The sequence below is a fragment of the Phyllostomus discolor genome, chromosome 8, assembly GCF_004126475.2.
Source record: "Phyllostomus discolor isolate MPI-MPIP mPhyDis1 chromosome 8, mPhyDis1.pri.v3, whole genome shotgun sequence".
NCBI classification, from domain to species: Eukaryota; Metazoa; Chordata; class Mammalia; order Chiroptera; family Phyllostomidae; genus Phyllostomus; species Phyllostomus discolor.
The window spans coordinates 103,802,427-103,825,407 of record NC_040910.2 but is presented as its reverse complement, the minus strand read 5'-3'; the positions used below and the strand labels follow the sequence as shown (position 1 = coordinate 103,825,407).

The 22,981-nt window shown below is 60.6% G+C and overlaps 1 protein-coding gene across 13 annotated transcripts in view; it reads left to right on the top strand.

Moving 5' to 3' along the window:
* SRCIN1 (SRC kinase signaling inhibitor 1) overlaps positions 1 to 22,981 on the top strand; it is a 69,958-nt gene that overhangs the window by 38,573 nt on the left and 8,404 nt on the right. For 9 of the 13 annotated variants that reach the window (XM_036033850.1, XM_036033848.1, XM_036033847.1 and 6 more), the window contains 17 exons: positions 381 to 576; positions 1,084 to 1,282; positions 1,751 to 1,844; positions 2,293 to 3,164; positions 4,227 to 4,319; positions 4,518 to 4,561; positions 4,860 to 5,047; positions 6,144 to 6,319; positions 12,008 to 12,138; positions 12,291 to 12,438; positions 12,751 to 12,997; positions 13,420 to 13,654; positions 15,294 to 15,448; positions 15,736 to 15,888; positions 16,432 to 16,554; positions 19,178 to 19,762; positions 20,670 to 20,816. In XM_036033850.1, the coding sequence (XP_035889743.1) occupies positions 381 to 576; positions 1,084 to 1,282; positions 1,751 to 1,844; positions 2,293 to 3,164; positions 4,227 to 4,319; positions 4,518 to 4,561; positions 4,860 to 5,047; positions 6,144 to 6,319; positions 12,008 to 12,138; positions 12,291 to 12,438; positions 12,751 to 12,997; positions 13,420 to 13,654; positions 15,294 to 15,448; positions 15,736 to 15,888; positions 16,432 to 16,554; positions 19,178 to 19,762; positions 20,670 to 20,816 (3,786 nt within the window). The remainder of the gene's footprint in view (positions 1 to 380; positions 577 to 1,083; positions 1,283 to 1,750; positions 1,845 to 2,292; positions 3,165 to 4,226; positions 4,320 to 4,517; positions 4,562 to 4,859; positions 5,048 to 6,143; positions 6,320 to 12,007; positions 12,139 to 12,290; positions 12,439 to 12,750; positions 12,998 to 13,419; positions 13,655 to 15,293; positions 15,449 to 15,735; positions 15,889 to 16,431; positions 16,555 to 19,177; positions 19,763 to 20,669; positions 20,817 to 22,981) is intronic. The other 4 variants (XM_036033854.1, XM_036033853.1, XM_036033852.1 and 1 more) reach the window with 2 other exon arrangements.

Here is a 22,981-nt window from a genome sequence, read left to right as displayed (position 1 = left end):
TAATGTCTGGAACTAATGCCCCAATTTGCTCAACGATTCTGCTGCTCACCTCAGTGACAAATTTATGTTGTTGTTCTTTGGAAGCTTAAAATAGCAGGTGTGCCCGTGGCTCCTGCTCAGATGGTTTCTTGTCTGGCTCCCCAGGGTGCCTGAGTCCTTTGCCCACTCCTTACCTGCTGGGTGTCCCAGGGAAGGCCAGGGCCTCACGAGGTTGGGAACTCTCCTGCAGCCACACAGCCAAGTCAGGAATCCAGGAGACCCTCCTGCGTGTGTGTCTGTCGCTGGCTAGCGGGAGTTCCCAGGGCCCGGATGGCGCAGCGGGCAGAGCGGGCAGAGCGAAGGGCTCGGCTCCATTGCTTCCATCCGCCTTGCCTCTGCAGACCCGCAGCTCGCGCCACACTCAGGGAACCCAGCCCGGGCTGGCAGACCAGGCGGCCAAGCTGTCCTACGCCTCAGCTGAGTCGCTGGAGACCATGTCGGAGGCCGAGCTGCCTCTGGGCTTCAGCAGGATGAACCGCTTCCGACAGAGCCTGCCCCTCTCCCGCTCAGCCAGCCAGACCAAGCTGCGCTCCCCAGGTACGGCCAGCCCGTCCGCCCTCCTTCTGGCCACTGGCTCCTCCCCCTGCTCTGCTCGCCCTGCAACACTCTTCATCCGCTTCACCATTCCATCTTCTACAGCCATCTTTCTGGAAGTCTCTGCCTCCTCCTCAGTGTCTCTTCCCAGCCCTCCTCCTTCCCTCTCCCGCTCAGCTCTCCGTCACCTCTTCCAACCCTCTCCCCGTCATCAAGGACTCTCCCCTCCGTTTCTGTCCTACCTGCTCCCGCCCCCAAATCCAGTTCCTCACCCAGGCTCCAGCCTGCCTGGGGTCAGGGCGGTGGCTTCAGAGGTCAGCGGCATGAGGAGTTCCTGGGTGCATCTGCACTCGGGAGCAGCGTCGGGTCTCAGACCCTGCCTCTGCGGGACCGGCGCGGCTGCGGAAGCCCCCTCTTGCTCTCCTAGCCAGCGGCGGCAGCGCCGTCGCGGCGGTGGTGGTGGTGGCAGTGGCGGCGGCGGCAGCGGCAGTGACCGCGTCTCCTTCGCAGGGGTGCTGTTCCTGCAGTTCGGGGAGGAAACTCGGCGGGTGCACATCACGCACGAGGTCAGCAGCCTGGACACGCTGCACGCCCTCATCGCGCACATGTTCCCGCAGAAGCTCACCATGGGCATGCTTAAGTCGCCGAACACCGCCATCCTCATCAAAGACGAGGCTCGCAACGTCTTCTACGAGCTGGAGGACGTCCGGTGGGCGTGGCCCCGAGGGGGGTGGAATGAGTGGGCTTCCGTGTACTCCTCCTCTGGGGGGGGGCTAGAGTATGCAGGCCATTCCCCAGCCCCCCCCCCCCCCCCCCCCCGGACCCAAGCCCTGGCCCTTCCTCTTTCCTCCCGGAGCCCTACCGCCCCGCCCCCTTCCTCGGTCATCTCAGCCCCACCCCCTTCCCTCTAAATCGTCCTCCCCTGCTGGTCCCGGTAGTCTCGAGCTGACCCGACACTGGCCGTGGGGCCGAGGGAGTGGACATGGTGGAGGCTGCTGGGTGTGTGTGTTGGTGGCAGGTAGCCTGAGGCCCGAGATCCACTGAGGAAGGAGTTAGGCAGGGGTTGGGGCTCCTTGCCCCCTCTTGCCATCCCTCTTCCCTCCACCTGGAGGAGCTGCCCGCTCCTCAACGCAGGGCGGGGAGATGGTGACCCTCTGCCCCTCCCCCCGCCCTCCAGGGACATCCAGGACCGCAGCATTATCAAGATCTATAGGAAGGAGCCGCTTTACGCTGCTTTCCCTGGCTCGCACCTCACCAACGGGGACCTCCGGGTATGGCTGGGGGTGCCCAGGGATTGGGGAGGCTGGGCAGATAGGGTCCGGGGGCATAGTAACTTGTCGGCAGGGACCAGGCCCAACATGGGAGAAGAAAACTTAGAGGCTGAAGCAGAGGGGCCTCCATTCGTGGTGGGGTCATGGATTTCTCCAGCACACCTCTAGATAGTCTAGACGACTCTTCCAGGGACCACTCTTTCCCGTTGGGCTTCTCCACTGGTCGCTGTAGGGGGGCTGTGGGTTGCCCCTCCGGCCTTCTCCATCTGCCGCCTCTTCCCGCGTTCTGAGAGCCCTGCGGGGAGAGCGGCCCGCGATACAGCCGGGGCGAGGGAAGGCAGAGAACAGAAGGGACTTTCTAGGTGTCACGGGGAGGATGCTGGCTCCTCAAGCAAGGGGACCTCTTTGTGACCAGCCCTGTGGGGATCGGGGCCTGTCTTCTGCACAGAGAGAGATGGTGTACGCGTCCAGGGAGTCGTCGCCCACCCGGCGCCTCAACAACCTGTCGCCCGCACCGCACCTGGCGTCCAGCTCACCGCCGCCGGGGCTGCCGTCCGGACTGCCGTCCGGGCTGCCATCGGGGCTGCCGTCAGGCTCCCCGTCGCGCTCGCGCCTCTCCTACGCCGGGGGGCGCCCGCCCTCCTACGCCGGCAGCCCGGTGCACCACGCGGCCGAGCGGCTGGGAGGCGCCCCCGCCGCGCAGGGCGTCAGCCCCAGCCCCAGCGCCATCCTGGAGCGGCGCGACGTGAAGCCGGACGAGGACCTGGCGAACAAGGCGGGCGGCATGGTGCTGGTGAAGGGCGAGGGCCTCTACGCCGACCCCTACGGGCTGCTCCACGAGGGCCGCCTGAGCCTGGCCGCGGCCGCCGGCGACCCGTTCGCCTACCCGGGCGCCGGCGGCCTCTACAAGCGCGGCTCGGTGCGCTCGCTCAGCACCTACTCGGCCGCCGCGCTGCAGTCCGACCTGGAGGACTCCCTGTACAAGGCGGCGGGCGGCGGCCCTCTCTACGGGGATGGCTACGGCTTCCGCCTGCCGCCTTCCTCGCCGCAGAAGCTGGCCGACGTGGCAGCGCCACCCGGAGGCCCCCCGCCGCCTCACAGTCCCTACTCCGGGCCGCCCAGTCGCGGCTCACCGGTGCGCCAATCCTTCCGAAAGGACTCGGGCTCCTCCGTCTTCGCAGAGAGCCCCGGAGGCAAAACCCGCAGTACTGGGGGCTCCTCCACGGCCGGAGTCCCCCCTTCTGAGCTCTTCCCCGGGCCTGGGGAGCGTCCGCTCGTTGGGTTCGGGCCGCCTGTGCCAGCGAAGGACACAGAGACCAGGTGAGGGACGATCACGAGGCCTCAGGGCGCCGTGGGGGGGGCGTGGTTTGGAGAGGGGCACCACAGAGTTTGCGGCAGGGTTGTTGTGTCCTGGACGCTGAGACCCCGGAGTCCTTTGTGGACCCGAAGTAGCCTAGTGGGGTCACCGGGGTATCTTGAATGAGGCAGGCAAGGCAATGGAAAGATGGACATGGTATTTTCCTTCTGTTTTCGAGACCTTAGGGGTGACCAAAGGGCCCCAGACAAGGGTTCTGGAAACCTGGGTTTACACCAGTTCCCCAAACCTGTTTCCCTCCCCAAGACCCGGGCTGAACCTCTTTAGTGCCTTTCTCGCCCAGACAGAACTTGCAGCCGAGAGCTGTCCAGCACAGGGCCCGCTGAAGTCCACGGGGCGGGGGTGCTGGTAAGAAATAGGGCTGGGGAGAGAGAGAGGCGCGTTCACTCAGGTAGCCTCCGCTTTGGGGAGCTCTTGCCCACCATTCAGCTCCTTCCTAAGGATGCAGGGCTGGAAGAGGTGACCAGGGCACTGACCTGCCCCCCCCCTCCGCCCCGCCCTTGGGCAGTGCTGCTGAGAGGTAAGAAGTGGTTGACATTCACACAGGTCTTCTGTGGGCTGTGTGCCTGGCAGTGCACTGGGCACTGTCAACACCGAGTTGGGCAAACCCGGTTCTGCCCTGTTTAGTGGGGGAGACGTGTTAAAAAAAAGTCCCTGTACTTCCTCTGGGAGGGTGTCCAAGGGTCCCTCAAGGCTGCTGGGGGTGCTGGGGTGGCTTCAGAGAAGAGGCAGGGAGGAGGCACACCAGGCAAGAGGAAAACGAGCGGCAGCGCTGAGACGCAGGGGCGGGGCCCAGTAGGGAGCCAGTGGTGAGGGGTGAGGCTGCAGAGGGAGGCGGTGCCTGTCGGATGGAGACGGGCTTATCAGTGTTATATGGGGGGGGGGGGTCGGCTGTGGACTTGATCCTTAGGTGCTGGAACCGTTTGAACTGTCTGTGCAATGGGGGGCTGGGCAGGAGGGATCCAATGCCTAGAAAAGGGTTTGCTCAGAGCCACCGTCCTCCCCAGGGAGCGCATGGAGGCCATGGAGAAGCAGATTGCCAGCCTCACAGGCCTGGTGCAGAGTGCACTGCTACGAGGTTCGGAGCCCGAGACCCCCAGGTGAGCACTTCCCCCCAGCACCAGTCAGGGCCTGTGGCTGGGGCAAGAGGAGGGGAAAGCGGGCGGAGGGAGCCTGGGCTCAGCTCTGCCAGTGTGACAATGGGTGCGGGCGCCCTCCCTTCTCTGGGTCTCCGTCCTGAGATCAGGGGGCTGGAGACTCAGGGAGCCTCTGAGAGCCATCTTTTCCCTGTGTCACAGCGAGAAGATCGAAGGCTCCAACGGAGCAGCCACGCCCTCTGCACGTGAGTGACCTTTCCCCCCTCCTCTGCAGGTCCTCAAACTCTCCAAGCCTCAGATTTCCCAGTCTGTAAAGTGGGGATTAAACAACAGCTATATCGCTGGGCTTGAAAGGATGAATGAGTAGTCACCTCAGCCCAAGATGGCTTTGCCCTGGCCCCCCCCAGAAGGGCTGGCTGACTACCATCTGGGGCAGGGAGTCAGAGTCACATGCCTCTGTCACTACTGTATGCGGGGGACCTTGCCCCAGCCCTTCCAAGGCTCCTGATTTGTTCTTCTCCCGTCTTTGTGGTCCCTCTGCAGCCTGCGGGTCAGGTGGCCGCAGCAGCGGGGCCACCCCGGTGTCCGGCCCTCCCCCACCCTCAGCCAGCAGCACCCCTGCGGGGCAGCCCAGTGCCATCAGCCGTCTGCAGATGCAGCTGCACTTGCGTGGCCTCCAGAACAGCACCAGTGACCTGCGCGGCCAGCTTCAGCAGTTGCGGAAGCTCCAGGTACCGCTCTCTCCAGGACCTCGCCCCTGCCCCGCCCCCTCAGGACCCACCCACTTGTACCGAAACTTACTCCCACAAGTCCCGCCCCATCCCCTACCCGCTCAACCGAGCCCGGAGCCCTTCACTGGGCCCCTGTCCGAATGCTTTCTCCCCTTTCCCTCTCTCAAGCTCCTGCCCCCCTCGCTGACTTTCTGTGTCCCCTTCGCCAAGACGGTACCCCTCGCTGGGGTCCCCGTCACTGAGCCCTCCTTCCCTTTCCCTGAATCTTCACCGCTCTCCTGGAAACCCCGTTCAGCTCACTGAGCCGCCTCCTCCCGTCAGTACTCAGGGAAATCCCAGTTTCTCCCAGCCCTGCATTCCTTTCCCCTCCCTTGGCGGAAACCCTTTCCCCAGATCCTGTCAGCTCCCCCGCCCTGCCCCGCCTGGCAGATGGTCCCCCCAGTGAGAATGCTGGCATCCCTGTGCCCGCTCCTCTGGAGGGCCCTAGAGCCCGTCAGGTGAGACTAATGAGCAGAGACAGGCTGGAGGGGGGCAGAGAGTTGCCATCTGGGCAAGGGATAAAATCTCACCCACACCCACCATTGCCCCAACTTGGCCTTAGAATTGGGTTCGAAGATTAAGTTGGTCTTCTCGTCCCAGTCACGGAAACTCGATCAAACCCCAGAGCTTGAGTCCATCGAAGCCGGCAGGGCCCTACATAGGGCCACTTGTCCCCCAAACATCCCGTTCTCCTTGCCTCTCTATTTCCCCAGCACAGTAACCTTGTCCTCCGCCCCCTCACCATCCCACCCCTTCGCTGCTGCTCACTTCACAGTCATGCAGCCGCACCTTCTGCATGGGCCAACTCAGCACTCTTCCCTGCCCTGTCCCCGTGCCGTTCTCCTTCTGCCTCTGTTCCCCAGAACTTAGCTCTTGGCTTCTGCCCCCCACCATCCCACCCTTTCGCTGCTGCTCACGGCCACAGCCGAGCAGCCGCATCTGCTGTGGAGCACGCCCGGCATTGGGCTGTCCTCTGCCTGCCTCTTCCCGGCCCTTTCCCTGATGCGTGCCTCCATCCCCTCCCACCCCGGTCCATCGGTCCATCTGCATTCGGCAGCTACAAAACCTGGAGTCGCTGCGCGCGCTCCTGAAGGGCACGGAGGCGGAGCTGAGCATGCGCGTGTCAGAGGCAGCGCGGCGGCACGAGGACCCGCTGCAGCGACAGCGCACCCTGGTGGAGGAGGAGCGGCTGCGCTACCTCAACGACGAGGAGCTCATTACCCAGCAGCTCAAGTGAGGCTGGGCCCCGCAGCGGAGGGAGGGCTGGGGCTGGGGCTGGGGGTGCGGCCAGAGTGGCGCGCAGCCTGGTTTCACTGGGAGGAACAGCTCCTCCCGACCTTCTGAATCACAGGCGACGTTGGTCTGTTCTGAAGCCTAATTTCCTTCTCCTGCGTGGCCTGATTTCTCCGTGACCCACAAGCCTTTGACCCTCTGGCACAATTCCTGACTTCTTTTTTTTTCTGGCTTGATGCCTGCGTTTGTTATGGTCTTTCTTCCTAATGGCCCACAGTCTGGAGACTCCGTGGCCTGCAGCCTTACTTTCATGTGGCCAGCTGCCTGATTTCACTCTGCCCTCTCTCTGTCTGTTTTCATTCTGGCCTGTGACCTGTGTAAAACGATCCTCTGGCAGAGTATTCAGGTGGAGAATTCAGGTGCTGCCAGCTTGGTCAGCGTGGTGCTGACCAGCTACAGTAGGCTGCACTCCAGCTCCCTAATTTCTGAGACCAGGTCTAGCCAAGGAAAAGCCCTCCTCCTGTCCTAGTACAAGTAAACCTCTAGCTTTTCCAGGAGTGAAGAATAGAGAATACCCCACGCCCAGATGCTTAGACATGGAAGGGTTAACAGAAGATAGTCCTTTGAACCAAATTTAGCAAATAGCTGTCTGGCCAAGATTCGATTGTCTGGCACCGCTGAAGGAAGAAGCTGCCTTTGAGGAAGAAGCTGCTTCTCACTGTTGGTCCACTGTGTGAACACCCCCCACCCCCGCCCCAACTGGAGCCTTCCCTCGTCAGAGACAGAGGCCCTGCTGCTTTCTCCGCCCTCCTTCTCTGCGACACAGGGCCTAAGGGGACCTGAGGTCCAGCTCCAGCACTGAGAGGCTGTGTGATCAGGGCAGCTTCCGTCCTCTGTGCTGCGACTTCCTCACCTGTGCCCAGTATTGAGATTTTTGCAGTTCCTCCCAGAGAGGGCTGGGGTTCCACCGGCCAGTGACTCGGGGGGCCAGGAGAGGCTGCTCAGGGGAGCCAAGCTTCCTCACCAAGTCACATTTGATTGTACCTATTGCAAGGGGCTCCTTGAGAAGTGCCCCTGCTCCTCAGCCTTGGGGCCGCACGGCCTGGTGGTGCGTGTGCCAAGATCCCGATGACCCCTTGTAGCTGGGATGAAGTAAGGGGTCATCCCACTTAGAGGAAAGCTGGCTGCAGCTACTCCATTGATCCAGGTGTGAACACATAGCGACAACTCCCCTGAGATCTCCAAGTAGACTGGCAGCTGCCATCCCCCCAACCCAGGGAATTCTATTACCTGATTTTTCTGTCCTCTCCTTGCCCCTTTCCACTTAGCATACAGGAGCTGGGCTGGAATTTTCAAAGGGGACTTTATGGAGACATGAAAGGAAAATAAAACGAGTATAAAAACACCGAGGCAGCAGAAATGAAAGGGCGGATTTATGCTTTTGTCATGAGAGTGTCTGGTCCTCAGCTTTCCGGGCGCTCGGTTCCCCAGGAACATGCAGACTCACGCCCCCTGCTGTGTTGCTCAGAGCACTCAGTCGAGAGCTTGGGGGACAATAGATTGCTTTTGGCAGGATTTTCCACCCACTTTGAAGGGGGCTCCTGCCTTCTTGAGGGGGGGCCCGGACTGGGCTACACACCAGCCCTGCGGTGGTTCCAGCTTGGCCATGGGGGCCCTCCCTGCTCAGCTCCCATGGCCTCCCGGGCATCAGGTGGCCCGGCAGGCCCTGTCTTACCCTGGCTCGTTTGCTCTGCACCTTCTTGCGCTGGCGTCTTGCATGGAGTTAAGACCAATGCTCTGCTTCATTCGGCTTGGTTCACTCACCTGTATGTACAGCCAGGCACTTGATCTCTGTGTAGACATTGCCCCTGGGGGCAGCCTCTCAGAGATTTTCTAATTCCTATATTTCTTTTTTTTAAGATTTTTTATTTATTTATTTTTAGAGAGGGAAGGGAAGGAGAAAGAGAGAGAGAAACATCAATATGCGGTTGCTGGGGGCCGTGGCCCACAACCTAGGCATGTACCCTGACTGGGAATCGAACCGGCGATGCCTGGTTCGCAGCACATGCTGAATCCACTGAGCTACGCCAGCCAGGGCTGACTGAGACCTTTTGGCCTCTGAAGTCTGACTTGTCCTACCCAGGGCCAGCTTTGTATGCACGTGACCAGTGCAGTAACACGGGGCAGGCCCGGTTTAATTCTGTGCTATCACTGTTTCGGAATTCTTAATGTTCTGACTAGGATTCATTTTGCATGGGGCCCTGCAGATTATACAGCAGGTCCGTCCCTCCCTCCCCTCTCAGCACCTCCAGGAATAAACCTGGGTCTGCAAAGCCTGACCACTTTCTGACCCCAGTTTCTAGACATGGACTGGTCAGGGACTCACGTGCAGAGCCTGCCCAAGGGCCGCAAAATCAAGGGAGTAATTGAGCCTAAGGTTGTGGGGGAGGGTAGTTCCTTCTGCCAGAGAGTTGCAGTGTTGCCTTCTCCTAAAGGCATTCCCTCATCCTCCTTTACTCGGGGGTCTCTTCCTGCTCACAGCGGCGTGTGGGAGTGACTGGTTTACAAACCTGGTGCGCTTGAGCCAATCAGGTGCCACGCAAAGCAGAGTGGAGTTATTCTTTCCCAAGTGAATATTGCGGAGCCGCTTTCTGTAAAGTCTCTTTGTAAATTTTATTGATTGATTGATTGAGTTGAGAGAGAGAGAGAAACAGCGATTTGTTGTTCCACTTATTTATGTATTCATGGGTTGCTTCTTGCGTGTGCCCTGACTGGGGATCAAGCCTACAACTTTGGCCTATTGGGATGACTCTCTGACCAAAACTATCTGGCCAGGGCAAGCCTCTTTTTTCTTTTTTCTTTTTCAAGATTTTATTTATTTATTTTTAGAGAGGGGAAGGGAGGGAGAAAGAGAGGGAGAGAAACATCAATGTGTGGCTGCTTCTCTGGCACCTGGCCACCCACTGGCACCTGGCCTGCAACCCAGGCATGTGCCCTGACTGGGAATCGAACCAGTGACCCTTTAGTTTCCAGGCTGGTGATCAATCCACTGAGCCACAACAGTCAGGGCTTTTTTTTTTTTATGCCAAAGCCAGTTGTATTAGTTAAGGCGGCTAATTAGTTACTTACGGTTGCAGCTATAATAAGTTGTATAATGGTTCAAAAATAATAGATATACCTTTCTTTCTCCTGGAACAGCATTAGGTGGGTTTTAGGAATGGCCCTCCTCCATGTAGTCATTCAGGGACCTAGGCTAATAGAGGTTTGGCCATCTTCAGTATGTGCCAGATCGCCCACAGGGTCATTGCCTTTCAACCAACCGGAAGGGGAGAAGAGCATGAAAGAGCTTATGTGGAAGGTTTGCATGGGCCAGGCCTGGAAACAGCATGTACCCCTTCCATTTATATTTCACTGGCCAAATTTCAGTCGAATGGCCACTTGGAACTTCCGGGGAGGCTGGGCCGTGCAGTCTGATGTCTGAGCTGCTGTCTGTCTGGGTGTCGACTGGAGGTGCCAATGGCTCCCACTCACAGAACTTGTTGTGAGGATTAACCAGGGCAGCGGCCTCAGCCAGTGCACCACAAGGGGCATGCTGATGAGCCACAAGAATCTTTAAAACACGCAATAAACTGACCTTTTCTCCCTTAGATTGTCAAATAAAAAATGTCAACATCCAACACAATGATAGCCATCTGATGCGAATGAATCAAAATTAGATCTATTTTTTTTGTCAGACCAGCAAAAAATATATTTTTTGGTGTGCCACAGAATTTTGGTAATGAGTTCATGTGTACCGTGAGATGAAAAAGGTTGAAAAATCGCTGACGTAAGCCCTGGCTGGCGTAGCTCAGTGGACTGAGCAAAGGCTGCAAACCAAAGTATCTCAGGTTCGATTCCCAGTCAGGGCACATGCCTGGGTTGCAGGCCACGGCCCCCAGAAACCACACATTGATGTTTCTCTCTCTCTCCTTCTCCCTCCCTTCCCTCTCTAAAAATAAATTTTAAAAAAATCGCTGAAGTAAAGTCATGAAAGGGAAGGGCTGACTGTGGCACCGGGCGCACGATACGTACAGGACGTGGGAGCTCTGGCACTGGCCGTGCGGAGGCACAGGATGGTCTCCGTGGCTCCGGTCCTGTCCCTCTACCCGCTGGTTGGACGAAGATGTAGAAGGCATGCGGATGGGATTTGCTGATGACACAGAGCTCTGAGGGGAGCCAATCTGTTGGATGGTGGAACTGAGCTTCAGAACTTGCTCCCGCCTGGAGGGCTGAGCCGACACCCAGCAGATGGGACCCGATGGGAGTGCATGCGCATGCGTGTGGGTCAGGGACTAGAGGACGGAGCTGAGATGACCTCCCCGGGCAGCAGTTCTTGCTTTCTTCCTTTCTGTTTCCTGTTTTCCTTTTTAGAGGGCTCATCGGGATCTGTCTTTCTCTCCATCGTTCATTCCACAATTATTTACCAGACAGCTATTCTGCGCCAGGCACGCTGCCAGGTGCTGTGCATCCGAGATGACTCCGGAAGGCCTGGCTCCCGCCTGCCGGCCTGGGGCTGCGCAGTCCGGCAAACGGGGCGGGGCCCAGGGGCTGGCGGGGCGGGAAGCAGGCCCCAACCCCGAGTGTAGGGAGTAGGGAAGGTTCCCGTGGAGACCTTAGGACGAGTGGGCTCACGAGCACACATGTATGTGCATGTGTGTGCATGTGTGTGTGTTGAACGGAGTATTCCAGGCAGAGGAAATGGCATTAAAGAGGCCCAGAGAGGGCAGCACACATACAGCCCTCAGAGAAATTCTGGACGGTTCTAAACGGAAGCCAGCCAAACGAGGACAGGAGAGGTGGCGGGAGGGAAAACAAGAGCAGCCCTCGGGGCCTTACCTCTGGCTGACCCTTTCTCATTTGCATGAGCTTATTTAATATTCACAGTGGCCCCAGGAGGGAGGAACTCTAGCCACCCCCCTATTTTGGATGAGGAGGTTGAGGCCTGGCTAGAGTACATAGCTTGCCCGAGGTGTCTCTGCAGGCACGGGCAGAGCTGGGGCTGGAATTTGGATCTGTCTGACCCTGAGTCAGATTTCCAACTCTCATCCCGTTGCCCTTCTCGGTTGCCTGGAAGGGTTTGGATTCGACCCTCAGAACGATGGGATCCATCTAGGGTTCAACGCAGTGCGGGGCGACTTGGTCTGATTTACATTTTAGAAAGATGTGGGCTCTAAAAACGATACAGGCACATCATAAGCCAGTTGAACATCAAAAGCACTTTTGTCCTCAAAGAAAGAGGCTGAGTGTCTGGACCATTTGAGAAAAGGTAGGTGGACACGGCGGTGTCGCCCTGCAAGAAAAGAGAGCCCTCCGGGGCACGTGCTGCCGCCTCCCGCTCCCTGAAAGGCTGCCAAGTTCTCTGCTGCTCCTTTGGCAGAACGGGAATCAGAAGATGCGAGTTACAGGGACAGAGATTTGAGCTGACGTGGCTAAAGATCAGAGCTTCAGAAGGGGATCCGGGGCCCCCGTTAGGGAACTCTTCTGAAGTCTCCTCTCTGAGGTTTGGTGTTTCTGATTTCACTTGGGCATGTGGCCTGATGGGTGGCTTTTAATTTTGATCTGATGGTGGCCTGATTTCTTTCCAGCTGCCCAATCTCAGGGGGCTGGGCTGGGGCCAGAGGGGCTGAGAGGGTCTGTCTGTGGCTGCAGTGACCTGGAGAAGTCGGTGGAGAAGATCCAGAGGGATGTCTCCCACAACCACCGGCTGGTGCCCGGGCCGGAGCTGGAGGAGAAGGCGCTGGTGCTGAAACAGCTCGGGGAGACGCTGACGGAGCTCAAGGGTGAGCCTGGGGGCCAGTGCACGTGGCTCGTGACCCAGGTGGGAGTCCCTGCTGCGCCCCCGCCACCACCCCAGGCTCAGCCCTTTGTGCCGCCCATTCTCCCAGGCCTCTGGGCTGCTCCCCACTCAGCTCGCTGCTTGTGGTCCCCTCAGCTCACTTCCCAGGCCTGCAGAGCAAGATGCGGGTTGTGCTGCGCGTGGAGGTGGAGGCTGTGAAGTTCCTGAAGGAGGAGCCGCAGCGCCTGGACGGGCTGCTCAAGCGCTGCCGTGGGGTCACGGACATGCTGGCCCAGATCCGAAGGTCATTCTTTCCCTGACCTCTGGTTTTCCCTGGGGTCACACGCTGGGCCCAGATTGACAGATTAGCCTGATCCCTTATCCTCACTTCCCTAAAGGTCACTGGCGTGACAACTGGAGTTACACCTCAACTCTGACTTGCTATAGGCTTGGCTGTCCCTAATGCTGGGGGCCGTTACTCCTGCCCAGGCCCTTGCTTCTGTCCTGCAAATCCCAGAGCCCTCCTTCCACCCCGCCTCCCTCAGGCCAGGCTTCCCCTTTCTCGGGGCCACCACCCCGCTGGCCTCACAGCTGCTCCTAACTCTTCCAACCCCAGGCAAGTGGACGAGGGGGTGTGGCCACCCCCCAACAACCTCCTGAATCAGTCCCCCAAGAAGGTGACAGCCGAGACCGACTTCAACAAAAGCTTGGACTTTGAACTGCCGCCCCCCAGCCCTCCGCTAAACCTCCATGAGCTGAGTGGGCCGCCCGAGGGAGCCCCTTCCACCCCCAAGGGGGGCAACCCCACCAAAGGCCTGGACACGCCTGGCAAGAGAAACGTAGACAAGGCTGTGTGTGTTGAGGTACTGGGCCAGGATGGGGGTGGTCAGCCGATGCATCATGGGTACTTTTCCCTGGGGGAAGAGGAAGTCTCAGAAGCATATTAAGGGTGACATTTGTCCTGCTAGACAGAAAAGCATATTATAAAGTTACAATGCTTGGGGCAATGTGGTGTTTGCATAAGAATAGACTGTGTGGTCGATGAAAGAAAATGTCCCCAAACAGGTCTAACTGTACCAAGACAGCCGTGTATTAAAAGGCAGTATTCCAGACTCATGGAGAAAGCATGTAATATTTAAGAAGTCCCAGGGTCCTCAGGGAGCTGGACCAAGTTTGGGGCTTCCTCTACCCCTCCTTGCCTGTGTGGCTGGGGGAAGGGGCTGAGGCCCCAGAGGTCCAGGAGTAGGGTAGCCACTGCAGTCCTGCCTCTCGCCCTCCTCCCAAGGCTGCCGAGAGGGACTGGGAGGAGAAGCGGGCAGCGCTGACCCAGTATAGCGCCAAGGACATCAATCGGCTGCTGGAGGAGACACAGGCGGAGCTGCTGAAGGCCATCCCGGATCTGGACTGTGCGAGCAAGGCCCACCCAGGCCTGGCTCCCACCCCTGACCACAAGCCCCCGAAAGTCCCCCATGGCCAGAAGGCAGCCCCCCGAGCGGAGCCCAGTGGAAGGAGGGGCTCAGGTAGGGGGGAAGGTAGGGGTGGGTGAAGAGCCCAGGGGAAGGGAGGTGCCCCAGCTACGGGAGCTTTCAGGCTGATGGGTGGGGAACAGGAGTGAGTGAGGACCGCTGAGGGTCAGGCAGCTGGAGAAGGGAGGTGCTGGGACCTCAGCAGCCTGACCCTCAGCTACTGCAGGGAGACCCAGAGGCTGGGCTAGAGATGGACTCCGTCAAGGCCTCTTTCCGCTGCCCTGACTGTGGCTGGGAGGCCCTCGCAGGGAAGAGGGGCAGGTCCAGGCAGAGAGCCATCCTTCCGTGTCTTGGACCCAGAACCTGCCCTGAACCCCCTGCCTGTGAGCTCACAGGTCAGGCAGGAATCCGAACTGGAAGCAGTAACCTTCCTTCATTCATTCATTCCTGCCACACATATTTGCTAAGCACCTACTGTGCACCGGGTGCTGGGGATAAGGGATAAGACACTGTTTGCTTTCAAGGAGCTTAAAATTTAATGAGGGAGTAATACTAACTTATGTGTTTATCAAGCACCTATGTGACAAGAACTGCCCCAAATGCTTTCTATATATTAATTCTTGTAACTCCATGACCGCCCCAGGAGGCAGTCTCAGCAGTCCTTCCCGGCTCTCAGAGGGCGGCACTGAGCTCGGTGTGGTCATGTGACCCGTCCCAGGCCGTAGCTAGTGTGTAAACCAGAGGTAGGATGAGGGGCTACATGCCGCGTGGGGGTGCGCTTTGCTGTCCAGCAATCCCAGAGGAGGCCCTGGGAGGGCAGGGAGGGCTTCCCATCGGAGGGCACTCTCCACGGGAGTCTCGAAAACGAGTAGGTGCTTCCCTGGGAGAGGAAGCAGCATGCACAGGTGCCTGGAGGTAGGTGTGCGGTGATGCCCAGCCGGGCCCAGGCAAGGGAGTGGCAAGCAGAGCAAGGGAGTAGCAAGCAGAGCAGGCAAGGGAGTAGCAAGCAGTAGCAAGCAGAGCAAGGGAGTAGCAAGCAGAGCCAAAAGACTGGCAGGCGCACAGGGTGCCGGGCCAAGGAGCGTGGATGTGTCCTGGGTAACGGGGAGCCACTGTGGATGAAAGGCAGAGGAACGTCAGGTTTGAGCGGCTGTCCTGCAGGTTGCCCTGGGAACAGCCCCAGCTGCCAGGAGAACTGGGGGAAGGGAGCACCTAGGGGGCAGGATCATGGTCTTGCAATAGTTACTTTCTCTCTTGATGGGAAAAGGATGCAGATCCACATGAGGGCAGGGGCAGGTAGAAAAGAGATGAATGACAGCGACTTTTTTCAAACTTGCATGTGCCCCTGAAGTCACCGGGGGATTGGTCAAAATTTGGCTTCTGGTCCAGCAGCTCTGGGTGGGGCCTGAGCTTCTGCATTCCTAGCAAGCTCCCAGGAGCTGTCAGTGCTGCTGGCCCACACTTTGAGTGGGAGGGTGAGAGAGTGCTGTAAGGGGCAGAGTGGCGGGGTTTGGGGCTCGACTGCAGGGGGAGGTCAGAGAGAAGGAAGAGGGAGCCTATGTCCTTCTCCCTGAGCCTTCCCCTCCCCTCCTCCCTGGAAGAGGAAGCAAGGTTTACCCTCCTGGAGTCAGATGAGGCTCCCAGACTCCAGGGTTACAGGTCCCCTGACCTCCAGCTCCTTGGCTGCCTGCAGATGAGCTGACGGTGCCCCGATACCGCACGGAGAAGCCCTCTAAGTCGCCCCCACCACCCCCTCCCCGCCGGAGCTTCCCCTCTTCCCATGGCCTGACCACCACCCGCACTGGAGAGGTTGTGGTCACCAGCAAGAAGGACTCGGCTTTTATCAAGGTACCGCCCCCACCCTGGGCGGGGGATGGGGAAGCTGAGTTAGGGGGATGCCTGAGGTGACCTCTGCGGATCCTCTGGGTGGTCCTCTCTCTCAGAGGAAGCAGAAGGAGAGAAGGGGGCTGGCCAATGGTGGCTCTTGTCTGATGGGTTTCCACCGTGGGGCCGTTCTGGAAGAATGAGGAGCTAGGGCAGCTGTGAGGCGGTCTGGAACCCAGGGAGCCCAGGAGGCGAGCTGGCGTGGGGGCGGGGCAGAGCCTGGTCCTGACGGGGGTGCCTGGGCCTTGCAGAAGGCCGAGTCCGAGGAGCTGGAGGTGCAGAAACCCCAAGTGAAGCTGCGCCGGACGGTGTCCGAGGTGGCCCGCCCGGCCTCCACACCACCCATCATGGCCTCTGCCATCAAGGACGAGGACGATGAGGACCGCATCATCGCAGAGCTGGAGGTGGGTCGGGGGTGCGGCTGGCCCCCGAGTCATCAGCCAGACCCGGCTCCCTTTCTCTGCCAAGCGGGGCCCCAGGGCAGCAAGGTGGCTGGACTGGGACAGCTGGTTGGCCTCTTGGGCTTCCCGCTATTCAGAGCCCCACCCTCAACTTTTTCTCCATGTGAAACGGGGGAGGGGTCCTGAAGTCTCTCCTGGCAGGTTTGAGGTCTTTGGCTGTAGTCTTTGAGACCCACCCCCAACTGCCCTGAGACCCCGCCATGCTCTGAGACCACCGCACAAGCGTTCTTTGAGCATTTGACGCCCTTGTCCCCGAGGCCCTCATACTCCGGTGTTCTCACAGACACCGGGCTTCCAGGGCTTCTGAAGGACAGACAAAGCAGAGGGCAGGGTGGCCAGTGGCCATTGCAAGGGGCCAAAGCAAAGCCGGGATCCCAGTGCCAGCCCAGGCCACCCCTGCCTGTGGGTGCCCGAGCTGTAGGCCAGCACCCCCATGGTCCTTCCTGTACCCCTCCTCCAAACCTTCCCCCACCTTCTGCTCCCCAGGTGTTTGAGAGAAGCTCAGTGCCTTCCCTCCCCCCTCCACCCCGCCGCCAGCCGATCCCCACCTTGCTGTCCCCCCAGGACCCCGGGCCCCGTGGGGGCTCAGCCCCAGGTCCCACATGGAAGGTAACGGGCTGCCCCCCACCTCTCACGCGCTCTTTCCACCTGTGCCTCCACAGCTTCCTGTCTCCACCTGTCACGCTACCTTGCTAAAATGCCGGTTACACCCCTGGGTCCCTGCCACTGCCACGGCCTCACCCATGGGGAATCACCGACCACCCTCACCCCCACCCCCACCCCCGCTCAAGGACAGGCATGCACCCCTGCCTTCTGTTCCTGAGACTTCAGCAGTGTGGTATCCAGCGATCCCTCGGGCCTGCTTTTTCTTTTCTTTTTTAAAACATTTTATATATATATATATATATTTTTTTTTTTTAAGATTTTATTTATTCATTTTTAGAGAGGGAAGGGAGGGAGAAAGAGAGAGAGAAACATCAATGTGCGGTTGCTGGGGGCTGTGGCCTGCAACCCAGGCATGTGCCTTGACTGGGAATCGAACTTGCGATGCTTTGGTTCGCAGCCCATGCTCAATCCACTGAGCTACGCCAGCCAGGACTAGGCCTGCTTTTTCTTACAGGCTTGATCCCGAGCCAGCTCCTGGTGGCCTGGGCACTCTGTCCCAATCTGCGGCCCGAGTCAAGGCCTGGCCTGCAGTCTGGGTTTCGCCTGGGTCCATGGAGGGGTCTGGGCCTGCCTCACTGGAGGACTCTAGGTCCAACTCAGAATCTTTGTCCTGAGCCCCTACCTCGTCCCTGCCGCCCCCCTGCTCTGCTGCCTGTGCCAGTCAGGGGCTCCGTTTCTCCCACTAGAATCTAGGCCTGGCACTGGGGGCCAGGACTCACGGTGGGGGGGGGCGCTCATCGACAGCCTCCCTCTGACCCATGGCCCCATCGTGCCCCCTTCCTTGGTCAGGGAGCTCGGAATGGAAGAAACTCACACCCTTCCTTGGCTGCTTGTTCCGTATCTCTTGGCGCTGGGAAGTTCTTCCTTCTCTCTAACTTCCGTCCTTGCTGCTGTCCTGCTGCACTGGTTTCCTCCTCACTCTTCCTTGGGAACTTGGGGGTGGCGCCGCTGTCTGCACCCCCAGGAGGCCGTGCTTGGGGAAGACGGCCTTGGGTGAGGGGGTGGTGGGTGTGGGGTGGCCTGGGAGCCTTTCCCACGGCTCAGTCACCTCGGGACAGGAAGCCCCTGCTCTCCGGGGGTAGCCGCCAATGCACACGCGGGCTCACCTGGCCCGTCTGCTTCTCCTCGGCCCACGGTGGGCTCCGTGCGGGCCACCACGTGATCTCTGTTCTGGCTTGAGGCCTGGTGTTGCTCTGTCTTCCTGGCCAGGGGGAGCAGACAGGCACCAGATGGGTGGACAGTGCTGTCTGCTGGGCAGAGGAGGGGCACAGAGCGGTCTGAGGGGCCATCTGGGACGCGCAGTGCGGAAGGGCTGCCCCCAGCGGGCTGTGCCTTTGGCACCCAGCCCCTGTCCTTCCTGGCTCTGGGCGCCGATCCTGAAGGGGCCTGGTGGGCAAAGCCCCCCCGCTGGCCTTTGGGGCCTGGCCCACCCTCTGCATCCTGAGGCGCCATCGGGCAGTGGAGTTGGGCAGGCGTGGGTCGCCCTCTCCGCCTTCCCAGTCTGCACCGCCACCTTCAGGTAAGCAGGCGGCGGGGCTGGTGGGCTGCCCTGGGAGGGAGGCTGGGGGGCTCTGCTGACCCCCACGAATTGCCCTATGGCTCCTTTTAGTGGGAAGAGCACTGGACTTGGAGTCAGACTACCTGGGTTCAAATCCTGCCTCTGCCACTAACTCGCTGTGGGTCAGTGACCTTGAGTGAATCACATGACCCTCCTCACCCCCCTCCTCCTCACTGGGAAAGGGGAGACGAGAGCAGCGGCCATTCTGTGGGTCACAGTAAGGGCTGAAGGTGAAGACGGATCTGACAGAGCCTGGCACAGAACTGGTGCTCGGAATTAGGCCAGGGCTCACGCAGTTGGGGGATCTCTTTGCGCCCCTGCCAAAGCCAGAGCCAGGGCGTTCACACAGAAGCTCTGCCCGAGCCTGCCTGCAGCAGAGGGCTTTGTCCGAACTCCTCCCCCTCGTGGCGACTGTGAAACCCTTGGAGGAAGTTCCAAAAGTTGGGGGTGGAGGGACCAGGAGCCTCTGGCCTGTGATGAGGATGAGAGCCCCACCCTCCAAGGCCAGAGACCGACATCTGGTCTGTACCCACACGGGGCTGCTGGCCCCCACTGTTCTGGGCAATTCAGCGAACAGCCGATACTCACCAAGCACTTACAGTGCGCCAGGTGCTGCTCTGAGCACGTGCCCATGTGAGCTCACTCGATTCTCCGCCCACCCCTCGTATGATTGCCCCATCGCACAGGCGGGCAAGCTCATGGGAGTCCCTGCAAGACCTGCTCCCAGAATGTGGCCTGGGCAACGAGAAGTCAGCGTGTGTCTGCGCTTCTAGACAAACTGGTGTCTGTGCCAGGAAGTGGGAGGCTGGAGGGTGCGGTGGAAAGAAGCATGAGCCCTTGTCCCAGCCTGGCCTCTATCGCTGGGTTAGCTCAGGCCCCTTCCCTGCCTCAGTGTCCCCGTCTGTGGAAGGAAGGGCTGGGCTCACCCGCTGTCTAACCCCCACCCCAGCTCAGGCGGTTTGGTTTGTAGGGATCACATTCTGCCTTATCTTTCTTTTCCCTGTGCAGGCTGCCCCAGAGCCCAGGGCCTTCTGTGTCCCCCGCATCATCTTGACGGAGTGTGCCCCCAACCCTCCGTCCCCACCAGAGGCCAGGCTTGAAGAGCCCAGTCCCAGAACGACCCCCACCCCGAGACCCCGGACCCTGGTTGGCAGTGGGAGGGACTGGGATGGCCCACAGGCCCCGCCAGGGGTCGCCGCTGAGGCTTCTGGGACCAGGAGCAGCTTGATGCCCGAAAAGGAAGGGACCTCTCAGAAGAGCCTGGGGACAGGGGGCTGCAGCCCGGAAGAGGGAGGGGTCAGGGTTCCCTGTTCTCAGGGACCAGCCCCAGGCACAACTCAGGAGCCTTCCGCTGCTGAGACCCACCCGGAGGAGACCCCCAAGGACTCTGGACACGACGCCCAGCCTTGCAGGGGGAACCGTAAGGGCCAGCCTGCTGTCGGCTCGGGCTGTACAGTGCGGGGCGCCACCACCCAGCGGATGGACAGCCTGGAAGAGTCGCTCCGGGAGCTGGAAGCCACCCTGAGCCAGATGGGCACGGCCCCCTCTGAGGGGCCCCCCGGCAGCCCCCCGCCCCCGCCCCCCACTCCCAAGGTGGCCGCCTCCTCCCCTGTCCTCCCCTCTTGTCTTCATGCTGCCGTCTCTCTGTCTTCAGAGCAGGCAGGAGTTGGGGGCTGCAGGAGCACCCACAACCCCTCCTCCCGCCCGCCTCCTCTCACCCTCCTGAGAGCCTGGTGCCCGGTGGGCTTTGCGGGCAGAGCCCGAGGAGGCTGGGAAGCCGGCCTCCCTAGGGGTCAGCCCGTCCAGCCCCAGCAGGGACCAGGACTGCTCCCCTGCTCTGTATCTGTGAACCGACAAATAAAGTTCTCTCCCCCTTTCCTATCCCCACGCCCCCTCCCCTCTCCTGTCTGACTCTCTCTGTCTCTGTTGTTCTCTGCCTGCACCTCTGGATCCCAGAGCCCCTCTGGGCAGGCCTGGTGTCTGGGGTGGTTCGAGGGGGCCAGACCTGTCCGTCTCCAGGGAGACTTGACCCACCTCCTCCCACCCGGAGGAAGCTGCGGGCCTGGGGCCACCAGTCCTGCTGTCTGCCGTTGTAAAGACCCCCCCTCCCGCCCCGTCTCGGGCATGCTCTCCCGGGCTCAGGACGGTGTCTCTTGCTGGGAGTGCGGGTGGTACTAGGGACCTTTACTTTAGAAGTGGCTGCCCCTCGGGGTCACCAGCTGCCTCCGGGCTGTTTAAGGAAATCACCCAAGAGCTCCCTCACTTGGGAGCAGAGTGGTTAGGGATCTGGCTGGGGGGCCCCATTACCTTTTCTTCGGGGACACCTTAAACTTGGCCTCGGAGAGTGGGCCTGAGTCCTGGCCGGGGACATGGAGCCGGGAGCAGGCCCCCAGGGCCCACTGAAGAGGTCCCAGCCCCGGAGCCCCCCACCTCCCCACCCCGAGTGCCTAGGGCTCCTGTGTGATTTCCCTCCAACTATAACCCTGTCCCCTTCCTGCAGAGTGGCGGCGGCAGTGTGCCACCCATGAAGGTGGTGACTCCGGGGGCCTCTCGGCTGAAGGCGGCCCCGGGCCAGCCAGGCAGCCCTGACAAAGGCAAGCACGGCAAGCAGAGGGCCGAGTACATGAGGATCCAGGCCCAGCAGCAGGTAAGGTGGGCGCTGGGGGACTGGGAGGTGGCCCCATGCAGCCCCGCCCCCACCCCTGCAGTGCTGCGTGCTCCTACTGTGTGCTGGCCCCCTCCTGCCATTGTGCCCACCTTCCCACCCACTGTCCTGAGAGGCCCTCCCTGCCAGGGCTGCCCCACCGGCCCCTGGAGCAGTCTACCCTCTTCTCTCCCTAAACCCAGGGCTCTGGGTCTGGTTTAGAGCGTGTGTCCTCCACCAGGCCCCTCCCCGTTACAAGGCTCCTCCCCAGTTGCTTCTGCAGGGGGCGGAACCAATAGACTCCCGTTCCCATGAGCCATGAGCCCCAGTAACCGGGTCCCTTCGAGGGCCTGGCATGCTCTGGGGGTGGGAGGGGCCTTATATACCTCTGCACCTTCTGCCCTCCCCTCCTCTCCCTGCTTCCTTCTCTCCACTTTCAGTCCCGCCCACTCTTTGGGGCTCTGGTCTCGCTTCAGCTCCTCTCTCAGCTCCCAGGCCGTCTGGCCGCTGAGGGGGAAACCAGCTTGCATCTGCCTCTCAGGCTCGTGCTGGTGTCAGTGTGTTCCTGCCGACGGTCCATGGGGAGGGCGAGAAACGAGAGAGACTTCGACCCCCAGATGGGGTGGGAGCAGCGGGAGTGCCTCACCCCCTTTCAGATTTAAGTGGCAGGTTGGGGTACAAAGTTGATCGCCTCATCCTGGATCTTCCGCCCTGGGGTCTGCATGTGGCCGGGTCAGAGGTGCAGAGTGGCCCCTGGGCCTAGAGGCTGTGCGACCTTTAGTGCATTTGTTTGGTTCAGCGAATATTTCTCAGCAACTCCTGTCTGTCCGGCCCCCATTCTGGGTGCTGGGGTGGGGTCAGGGCTGTGGCATGTCCAGATGTTGCACCATGAAGAAGGCTCTCGGCTCCGAGGCAGGAGGTTAGAAATGAGCAAGTCCAGCCGCCTCCTTTGCAGCCCAGGAGACAGCTCGGATGGGGAAAGGGACTCCCCTCCCCAGGATGCAGAGCAAAGGGGATCAGAGCCCGGGCTGGGACATGGGCATCCCAAAGCTTCCCAGCACACGGCCTGGGACAGCCCTGGGCGCACAGGTCCCGCCTCCTGCTGGTCCCCTGGAGGATCCAGCGGAGATGAGCCCTTTGCCCCGCCCACCCCCTGACCAGCCTCTCCTCCCCAGCTTCCCACTGGCCCCCTGTCCTCCTCATGGGTCTCCCAGCACACCTGTGAACCCCATCCCTAGCTCTTTTCCCCACCACCACCCTGGAAGAGTTCCGCTCGTCCTGTCCAGGCCAGTCCCTCCTCTGTGTCCAGAACGAAAGCGGATGCTCGTGGTGTGGTCACTTGTGCCAGACACACGTTATGTCCTTTCACACTCATCACTTCGAGGGAGGTTCTTACCATCCCTGTTTGGTAGACGGGGAGACTGAGGCTTTATGTGAGATCACACGGCAGGCAAGTCATGGAGTGGGATTCAAATCCAGACTGCCCGACACCCTCCCCCAAAATGCATTTGCTGCATCCTCTTCCTCAGGCCCTCCCCCCGCCCCCATGTCATTATGACCCACCGTCTCCTGCCCCGACTCCCAGCTTCCCCAGCACACAGCTCCTGGCACAACGCCCTCTCTCCTGCCCACCGTCACCTCCGTCGCCGCTGCGCCCTCTCCTTCACTCTGCAGCCCCCTTTGCCTCCCCTCCAGCCTCACCCCTGGGCTCGGCTAGGTCTCCAGTGGCCTCCAGCTGTGTCCCCCACCTCTCTGCAGCAGGGGCAGCATATTATGCCCCCCTCCCCCCACAGCACACACCCCGGGGGCTGTGTCGACCCCCCATTCCTTGATGTCTGCTCCTCCTCTGTGGGTCTTCACCCCTCCCTCCTCCTGCGGCCGGGTCTCCTCTGTCCCCTGCTCACCTCACTGTGCCTGCTTCCTCTCCGGCCTCTTTTCTGCTCACGCCGCCCGCACCTCTCCTCAGGCACTGGGTGCCGTCCCTCCCCGCCCGGGGCTCTGTTCTGAGCTCAAGCCTGCCAGCTGCTTTCCCCTCAGGACGTGTCACCCACCCGCAGGTGTCTGCCCACACCTGGGCGTCCCAGGGAGCCCCTCCTCCCTCCCTCATCTCCCGCACGGACACCGTGGTTCACTCTTCACGCTTCCACCTCTGGTCTTGCTATGGCTTT